The sequence below is a fragment of the Capricornis sumatraensis genome, chromosome 22 (assembly GCF_032405125.1).
Source record: "Capricornis sumatraensis isolate serow.1 chromosome 22, serow.2, whole genome shotgun sequence".
Classification (NCBI taxonomy): Eukaryota; Metazoa; Chordata; class Mammalia; order Artiodactyla; family Bovidae; genus Capricornis; species Capricornis sumatraensis.
This window is the reverse complement of record NC_091090.1, coordinates 20,517,257-20,526,631: the sequence shown is the minus strand read 5'-3', so window position 1 is coordinate 20,526,631 and position 9,375 is coordinate 20,517,257. Positions and strand designations below refer to the sequence as shown.

Sequence of the window (9,375 nt, the reverse complement as noted above, 5' to 3'; positions counted from 1 at the left end):
GCTGTGTTTTTACGTAAGTTCCGGAGCGCCTGCCTCCATCGGAGATCGCTTTAGCGAGGTGGTTTCTCTTCGTGTGGGCTGCTGGAGCACACCGCATTTCAGTTATTTGATCCTCCCATCCTCCTGGCCCGACACCATGGGAGTGACTTGGTAGGACTTCAGAGGACTTTGTGGGGCGGGGTTTGGGGACTTGAAGGCCCCTGGAGCCTCGAATATACCCGGGAGGAGGATCCCGACCAGGGTCCACAGTCCCCCGGAAGATGAGCAAAATGTCCTCGGATTGTGTAAGTGAGGGGGCCACCGCGAGGGCTGCAGAATCTGCAGGCCCCTTTCCTCGGAGATTCGCCCCTTCTTCCTGGAAGGCGGCAGAAAAAGGGTTTAAGAACCCGTTAATGATCGTGTACCTCCTTCCTTTTTTCTTGGTACAATTTCTTGACTGTGAAGCCTGGGGTAGAACTTTAGGGTTGAAAGTAGTATGTCGGGACTCGGACCCGTCTGCAGGCAGGGCTTGGATGGGTAGGGGATAAGCAACAAGGAGATAGTATCTTTTTTAGGTTTTTGCCTGCCCCTCCTTACAGCCACTAAATGCAGTTAGATCAGCATGTGTCTGGTTCTAGTTTTGGCCTTTGTAAGATCTTGAGTCTGGAGGGAAAAAAGGAGCTGTTGGGAATTAGGAGATAGGAATTACAGGCACATCACCTCTTCAGGGTCTGTTTCCTATTCTGTTTAATTACCTGGTTGGTTTAGTTTCTATGGACTTATTTCTAACACGTTATAAGTCAGTGTGGCAGGGAAAGGTATGGGCTTAATTCTCTTCGAGTCATTTAGTTCCAAATGCTTGATTTCAGAGCTTTAAAAAATATGTATCTTGAGCATCTCTCCCAGAGAGGGCTTAGAGGCCAGGTTATCTGAAGGCAATGGCTCTAGGCTTCTCATGTAAGAGCCTGTGGGAACTCCTGGTAGCCCAGGTCTTGCAGATTTGTCAGTGACTGCACATTTGCTTCCTGAAGTTGGCATCATGAGCCTCCTTCAAAGTCCTGTAGTGTAAGAAGGGTGCGAAGAATGGGAATGAAAAGTTTGCTAGGGTCTTTCATGGCAGTCCAGTGGTTAACCCTCCACGCTTCCACTGCAGGAGGCACCTTCTACTTCAGGGGGCATGGGTTCAATCCCTGATTGGGGAATTAGATCCTGTATGCCTTGTGGCGCAACCAAAAAAAAAAAAAAAAAGCGTGCTGCAAAGAGGCGTGAAACCCTGGAAGTACCTGTTCTCTCAGGGCAGAAGGCAAGCAGGGAAAGGGCTCTGTTGGAATGCTTCTCAACTTTTTCAGGCTTCTAGGACTTCTGACCCCAGTAGCATCACCTTAGGGATTCTTTTATATTTCAAAATAAGGCACATCATCATCATTACTTGTTAGTACTTTTTCTGATGGAGATTAGAGACAATTTTAGTAACAGGACTCTATAGCTTCATCTAGTTGATTTTGGTTGATCATAAAGTAATGCAGTGTCCCCCAACATTCAGCCACATATGATTCTACTCAAGATTTTTAAATAGCCATGTAGCACTTGAAATATTATTTATTAATGTCTTCTTTTAATTCCCTTTCTTTTCCTTAAAAGTATTTATAGCTGTATTTCTGGGGAAGCATTCTGGTACAGTTAAGAGCATGGACGTGGAGCCAGCTTGCCTGGCTTTGACTCTCGGCCACACCACACCAAGCTGTGTGACCTTGTGCGAGTTATTCAACCGCTCTGTACTTTTCTTTCCTCACTGGTAACAAAGAGATAATTGTATATCTTATGGGGCTAATGTGAGGATTCAAAGAGTTAGTTCATCGAAAGGTCTTTGGGCACTACCTGTCACATAGCTGGTCCTTGGTGATTGTTACCTGCCACTCTGTAAAGGGGGAGCCAGTTTCCCTCACCATAGAAGGAAATCTTGGAAATGACTTTTTGTTTCGTTGTTTTGGTTAAATTCGTGTACATGCTGTTTCCTTTCACGTCTGAGGATTAGAAACTTGAGGCTTGCTTTCTGTTTGGTCCCAGGAGCCTTAAAACTTTCTGCCTTGATGGAAATGTTCTGTATTAGCACTGCTCTCAGCCACTTGTGGCTGTCAAGCCTTGAAATGTGGGTTTTGCAGCTGAGGAGTTGAGGTTTTAATTTTTAATTCGTTTAAATGTAAATAGTTGCATGTGGCTTGTGGCTACTGTGCTGGACAGCTTGCATGCAAAGTCTTAAAGAGAGTAATAATAATTGGAATAATAATTCCAAGTTGAGGCTTTCTTCTTGATGTAGTCAAAACTGAAAGAAACGCAGAAGAAATCCCTTTCTCATTGTATGACTCTGTGTTACTGAATGCCCAATCTGTGTGCCACCTAAAATCTTCTCTTGAACGTTGGCATACTTGCCACACTCCGTCAACGGTGGTGCTCTAAACAGGAAGTTCAAAGCACTGGTATGCGTCCTGAGACCTGCTCTGGTTCTTAGTGGAGTTCTCAAGAGACTATGGGCCTCTGTTTCCTTCTTTTTAAACTGAGAAGGTTCAGTTTGATGGTGTCTGTGCACATACTGGCCCTGATGAGCTACGATTCTGCAGGCAAGTGAGTGACTCATTGATGATTTTGGTCCTTTTCCTTCCAGTGTGTCTCAGATGCCCGTGGCCGAGGGCAAGAGCGTCCAGCAGACTGTGGAGCTCCTCACCCGGAAATTGGAGATGCTTGGAGCAGAGAAGCAAGGAACATTTTGTGTGGACTGTGAGACCTATCACACAGCTGCCTCTACCCTGGGCAGCCAAGGTCAGTGAGAGATGGGCCTGTGGGATGGCTGGAACCTGGTTTGGAGTTAATAGACATTCATGTTCATTGGAATCTTTCTGCTCGTCTGCTGAGGGTGGTGTTCTTGGATATGTGGTATATGTGTTTCTGAATTCATTAATTTTTTCCTTCATCTCGTAGTCTGGGCCTGTGTTGTAGTCTTTTTGCACTTTTAAAGCACTTTTCATTTCTCAAAGTGTTGGTCACTAATTTTCTCAGAATCATCTGGGTTGCTTGTTAGAGGTGCAGGTTCCTGGCCCAGCTTACAGACTCACTGGTAATCAGTCATAATCTACATTATAGTAAATTTCACAGGTGATCTTTATGCACTCCAAAGTTTGAAAAAGTCTCCTTTTAAGCTCAGAAGCCTTTGTATATGATTCTGTTGGAGCTTTAGAGTTTGGGGAACTTTCTGTAGAAAAGCTTCCTGTTTCCCACACCTAGCCAGTGGCCTTGGCTACCACCTTAGCATAACCTTGATTGATGAATTAACTTTTGTTTAAATGTATTTCAAATTGAGATGCATTGTGGCTGGTGGTGGTAGGGAGGTAAAGAGGATCTCTGAATAGGAGTTAGGGAACCTAGGTTCTTTTAGTCTTGTCTCTTCAGTAACTTGACTTTGGATGGTTCCACAGCACAGTGAATAAGCCTAAATCATGGAACCAGATAACGGAGTCCTGCCTGCCACAACTAACTGCATCCTTAGGTAATTCTGCAGTGTGTGACTGTTCCTGTGCCAGTCACTTGCCTATTTCCCCAGGGATTTATTCCCTGCCCTGCTCCTGTGAACTACATTTGACTGGCCCCCATTTAGTTCCCTTTGGCCAGTGAAAGGCACTGGCAAAAATTGGAGAGAGGAGGAAAGAGAGAGACAGCCTCTCTCCCTGTCCCTCTGCCTTGGGCTGTGTCTCTTCCTTGGTTCTACCTCCTGTTAGGCAACCCTTGTTCCTGGCTCTCAGAACAGCACAGCTGCCCTTTTTCCTTCCAGCCCTAGGGATGGTAGCGGCTCCCTGTGTTACTAATCTTTGGGTGACCTCACCATTCCATTTGATTTTTCAGTTCTACCAACCCCTGTACTTCGTTCCCTGTATTAAACCCCCTCTAAAGAAACTTACCTGTGTGGGCTCCGTTTTTGCACCCTTCCCAGTACACTTATCTGCAAAATGAAGATAATTCCAGTATTTATCTCCTAGTTAAATAAGTTCGTACACACAAAGTTCTTCGAACCAAGGTTGTCATGGAATAAATAGCTGATAAATGGTAGCTTAAGAGCTGTACTGAATTTCATGGTCAGTGCAATTGCAATGTTAGCATTTGTTTTGCCTGCAAAAGGCAGAATATAAGAATCAAAAGAGAGAACAATTATGAAAGCATTTGGAAAACAGAACACTAGTATACAGATGTGGAGAAGGCAATGGCACCCCACTCCAGTATTCTTGCCTGGAGAATCCCGTGGACAGAGGAGCCTGGTGGGCTGCAGTCCATAGCGTAGCTAAGAGTCGGACACGACTGAAGTGACTTAGCAGCAGCAGTATACAGATATAAGATGACATGCTACTTCTGTGACACTCCCTGGCTTGGTCTCTGTTTTCCTGATCAGACCTTTGGTTTCAAGGAGCTACAGTCTAGTTGGAGAAACAGCAGGTTCTTGGTGGGCTGTGGGGTAGGATGGAAGGAGGTCAGGATGCCTAGATTAGAGTTCCAGTTCTGTCGCTTACCGGCTCTGTGCCTTTGAATCAGAAGTTCTCACACTGTCTAGCTTTAGCATCACCTAGAGGGAAGGCTTGTTATCACACAGATGGGTGGGTTCCCTTCTCCCCACCCCCGCAGAGTTTCTGACCCAGTGGCTGTGGGGTAGGGTGGAGAATATACATTTGTAACAGATTCCCAGGTAGTGATGTGGGTGCTGGCTGGTCAGGGACCAAAGCTTTTCAGAATTTTTTCAAGAGAATAAAAACACTTCCAGACTCCCATAATATGAATTAAGTATCACAGTGAGTCTGCATGAGAACAGAATGACAGATCGGCTTTGGATGTCTTTATTGGAGGATTAAAATGTTTGGAACTGGACTTCCCAGGTGAAAGGTGTGAGTATGCAGCGGGCAGTTGGGAGGGTGTGGGGCGAGGTTGGTGCAGAGCCGATGGTGTTCAGGCAGTGGCAGCGCAGTGGAGGCCTGCAGAGGCCACACCACCCGCACTCGTCTCTGCACTCATTCCTATTGCTGCGCTCTCATCCCTGCCTGAATCCACCCACTTTGTATCCTACTTCAGGTCCTATTTTTTCCATGAAGGTTCTTCCAACTGACTCTTGCCACTTTGACCACTTCCTTCCCTGAGGTCTTTCCTTCCCTTCAAAGACTTCTGGTCTGTCATCAGGCAAACACTTTGGTTTCATGGTCTTCTAAAAAGTTTTCCACCTATCTTCAATGAAAGTGAAAGTCGCTTAGTCATGTCCGACTCTTTGCAACCCCATGGACTATACAGTTCATGGAATTCTCCAGGCCAGAATACTGGAGTGGGGAGTTGTTACTTTCTCCAGGTGATCTTCCCAGCCCAGAGATTGAACCCAGGTCTCCTGCATTGCAGGCAGATTCTTCACCAGCTGAGCCACAAGGGAAGTCCAAGAATACTGGAGTGGGTAGCCTATCCCTTCTCATCCCAATCCAGGAATCGAACAGGGGTCTCCTGCATTGCAGGCAGATTCTTTACCAACTGAGCTATCAGGGAAGGACAATGACAGTCTTCAGTGAGACTGTCAGCTTCTTGAGGCCAGGGGCTAAGTCCTCTACTTACATGCCTCTTCAGCCCTAGCACAGTGTTGGGGCTAGTTCAAGGACTTGGAAAACTCACTTCTCAGGGACTGGAGCCGGTAAGCTGAGATTTAAAACTGGATCTTCTGATCTAGATTCCAAGTTCTTTCTACTATGGTTGTACTGCACTGCTTGCTTCCTAAGTCAGCTAGATGTCTTAAAATTCTCCCAAGCCACCCCCTGCCCCCGCCCCCCATTGCCTTCAGGATGAAGACTAAACTTGGGCACAGAAGGCAAGGCTCAGGCCTCCTGTCCAGCCTCGTGTTCAGATTCTCCCCCGTGCTGCTTCTGTGGGGCCACTTCCTCTGTTTCAAAGAGGGTGGAAGCCAAGGAAGGGAGTGATGGGCAAAAAAGAGAGCAGCTGCTTCATGTGTGCTCAAATGCTGTTACTTTTATTTTCCTTGTTATGTAATATATGACTATACAGAAGGCCATATGTAAATCTTGTGTGAGTTATTAATCATCATCTTTAATCATCCATCTGTGAGCCCATCACTCAACCTTAAGAGTTAAACCAGGGACTTCCCTGGTGGTCCAGTGGTTAAGATTCTGTGCTTTTACCGCAGGGGGGGCAGGTTTGGTCCCTGGCCAGGGAAATTCCAGATGCTGTACAGTGTGGCTAAAAGGAAAAAGAGCAAGAGAGAAGAAAATAGAAACTAAAAACTAAAAGGCATAGCAACCAGAATGCAAAAATGCAGGGCTGACTACAAATAATGGGGTGCAAAACTTACTCCCAACTATCAGAAATAAATATAAAAGCTGGGGGAAAAAATGAAATAAACCATTATCTGGACTGTCAAAAGTTCTAGTGTGCCCATCACCTTTTTCTGTAGATTGGGTGGGTTCTGCCACATGCTGCCTGGCTGCTGGTCTTCTCTGGAAAAGGCTGTTGGTGAGGCCCTTGCCTCCACTGCCCTCCAGGACTGCTGGGGCGATGCTGGATTGCCTCCTGGCCCCATTCAGCACTTTGGCCTCTACTCTGGGATGTGCTGAGGAAGGTCTTGTCGCTGAGCAGGATCTCCATCCCTTGCAGGTCAGGCCGGGAAGCTGATGTATGTGATGCACAATTCTGAGTACCCTTTGAGCTGCTTCGCCCTCTTTGAGAATGGCCCTTGCCTTGTTGCCGACACCAACTTTGACGTGCTCATGGTGAAACTCAAGGGCTTTTTCCAGAGTGCCAAGGCCAGCAAGATCGAGACCCGGGGCACCCGTTACCAGTACTGTGACTTCCTAGTGAAGGTGGGCACGGTCACAATGGGGCCTAGTGCCCGAGGCATCTCCGTGGAGGTAAGACCTCGGTGAACTAGAGCAGATGTGGTGAAGGGCCTGGCTCTGCAGGTTCCCACAGGCAGATGTGTCTGCCTCCCTGATTCCTGTCTGCAGAGCAGCTACACTTCCTTGCCCTGCTATTTTTACCCTTTCTTCAATCACTGAGGGACACTCTGGCCCAGGATGGGAATGGGGAGCTGGCTTTTTAGCAGGTAGAAAGCTTAGGAAGGCTGGCTTAGGAAAGAGAAGAGGAGGGATGGTCAAGGAGGGGCAGGTGAACTGTTACACGGAGGGACCAATCAAAGTTTTGAAGCAAAGATGTGCCCTTCCCTTTGACATGCTGTCCACTTTCTTTCATGGTATGTGTGACGATTTCATCTATGACATATTTTGAAAATGACAAAGATGGAGTGTGACAGTAGCTGGCTTTGGGACCAGTGAGAGTCTGCACAATCTAACACAGTCCCAGCACTGTGTGAGATTAAATAAAAAAGAATAAGTAAACTGCAGGGCCTTCCTTTTGAACGTTTATGACTTAATAAGAGAGCCAGGCCTAAACATGCAGGCTGTTTTTGAAGTTAGTCTGTAAGAAATGCCATAAAGGAAGCACAGATTGCTCTGGGAGTTCGGGGCAGAGAGCACTGCTGACTCTGGGGACTGTGATACCTCCTGCAAGATTAGCATTTAAGGAGGGAATTGAAATGTGGAGACTTGGGGATAGGTAAGTCCCCAAAAGCAGGACAGGTGGAGAAAAGGGCGTTAGTGGTCATGACTACTGTGACACTCCAGAGACCTCTAGAGCTAAGATGTCCTGACTCTTTTCATTCATAACACACAGAGAATTTGCCAAGACCCACGGGGAACTCACTGTTTGTTTATCCTCCACATTTTCAACTTTGCAACACAAACACACCTGGCAGTTTCTTTACTTATTTCTCCTTGTACTTGCCAGTAATTTGCCCTGCCATCTCTCCAGTGAAAAACTGGGAGAGGAGAATGAGCAACCCTAAGATCTGTATCCTTCAGCCCCTGTCACATGAGTTGGGAAATCATTTCTTAGGGTCAGAGCCCAGGTTATATCTACCTTGGGAATAACGATTGGTCTTGAAGTGACTTACGGGCCTATATGCCCTCTTGTCAATTCCCCCAACTCATACACACTTGCAGACTCTTTCTCCTGCTCTTTGTTTTCTCTCATAGAATTTTCCCAAGCTATCCATGAATCTACACGCATCATAGCTGGGACTATAAAATTCAGAAATAATTTGAAGGGACCAAGCTGTGCCTCTGGGTCTTGTGCGTAGGGCTGTGAGTTGATAATCCCAAGATGAGAATGTTTGAGCTTAAAGTGTACAGTGCTGAGGGTTTCAAATTCCTGGTGTTTGAGCTGGATATTTCCTGCGGGGCGACTCTGGGTTGGAAGGTTCCTGTCCTGGTCTCCGGGTTGGGGAAGATGGATGCAGAGGGCAAATGACCTGTCCTTGCTCTCACTCACCCTCCATCTCCCTTCTCTTGGTCCCCAGGTGGAGTATGGCCCCTGTGTGGTAGCTAGCGACTGCTGGAGCTTGTTGTTGGAGTTCCTGCAGAGCTTTCTAGGCAGCCACACCCCAGGGGCACCCGCAGTGTTTGGGAACAGACATGACGCTGTCTACAGCCCAGCAGACACCATGGTCCAGTACATGGAACTCTTCAACAAGATCCGCAAGCAGCAGCAGGTGCCGGTGGCGGGGATTCGTTAGCAACTGGCAGCTGCTGGGCTGAGCTGTGTCACCGGGGGGGTCGGGGGAGCACTCCACAGAAGGAGCAGGTGCTGCACCCTCAGGCCTCTGGACCCCGGAAATCCTGGGCAGACGGGAGGGTGTCCCCCCCTGTCTAGTTCCCAGCTGTGGCTCTTGTTCTGGGGCGCTGGACTCCCCTCCACTGAGCCTCACACACAGTCCCTCCTGTGCCTCCCCCGCCACAGCTGTTTCAGCCCCTGCCTTGCTGGGCTTGGCCGGTCCTCAGGAAAGTGATTACCCAGAGCAGAGACGTCTGGAACTCTCCTGCTTTAGGGGAAAAGGTCAGATGGGGGTGTCCTTGCTGAGTGTCGGTGGAAAGGCAGTCTGTGTTACCAGCTCCTGAGGATTCGGTCCAGCCACATAGTGGACAGGCTATGTGTTGCATTTGGGCTTCACTCAGAGGATGTGGCTGGGCCTTTCCTGGGAAAGAAGCAGGAGGCCAAGCTTATTTGATGGCTGTCGTTTTCTGACCTGTTTGCTGAGGTAAATCGTGAGATCAGTTTTCTAGGGTGTTGCCTGAGTCCTTTGAAGTCTCCCCTCTGGCCATCTTTCCATTCTGTAGTGAATGATATTAAAGCACAGGCTGAGTGGCTATAAGGAGAAGCTAAAGTACAGAGGCTCATAGTTTTATTTTTCTCTTCTCTAATAGTACAGAGGTAATCAGATAGCCCAGGGCAGCCTTAACTCCACAAGGTCGTCAGGAA

The 9,375-nt window shown here is 47.6% G+C and overlaps 1 protein-coding gene across 1 annotated transcript; it reads left to right on the top strand.

Annotated features, from left to right (window-relative positions):
- Nucleotides 1-58: 58 nt before the first annotated feature.
- MED20 (mediator complex subunit 20) lies at nucleotides 59-9,100 on the top strand. The gene is made up of 4 exons (XM_068960813.1): nucleotides 59-150; nucleotides 2,642-2,796; nucleotides 6,658-6,911; nucleotides 8,417-9,100. The coding sequence occupies exons 1-4, from the start codon at nucleotides 137-139 to the stop codon at nucleotides 8,630-8,632; spliced, it is 639 nt and encodes a 212-aa protein (XP_068816914.1). The 5' UTR covers nucleotides 59-136; the 3' UTR covers nucleotides 8,633-9,100.
- The last annotated feature ends 275 nt before the right edge of the window (nucleotides 9,101-9,375 follow it).

Excerpts from the sequence above, each read along its gene's own strand:
- MED20 (XM_068960813.1), top strand. Across the intron at positions 2,797-6,657 it reads CTCTACCCTGGGCAGCCAAG|GTCAGGCCGGGAAGCTGATG; the intron begins GTCAGTGAGAGA and ends CATCCCTTGCAG. Across the intron at positions 6,912-8,416 it reads CCCGAGGCATCTCCGTGGAG|GTGGAGTATGGCCCCTGTGT; the intron begins GTAAGACCTCGG and ends CTTGGTCCCCAG.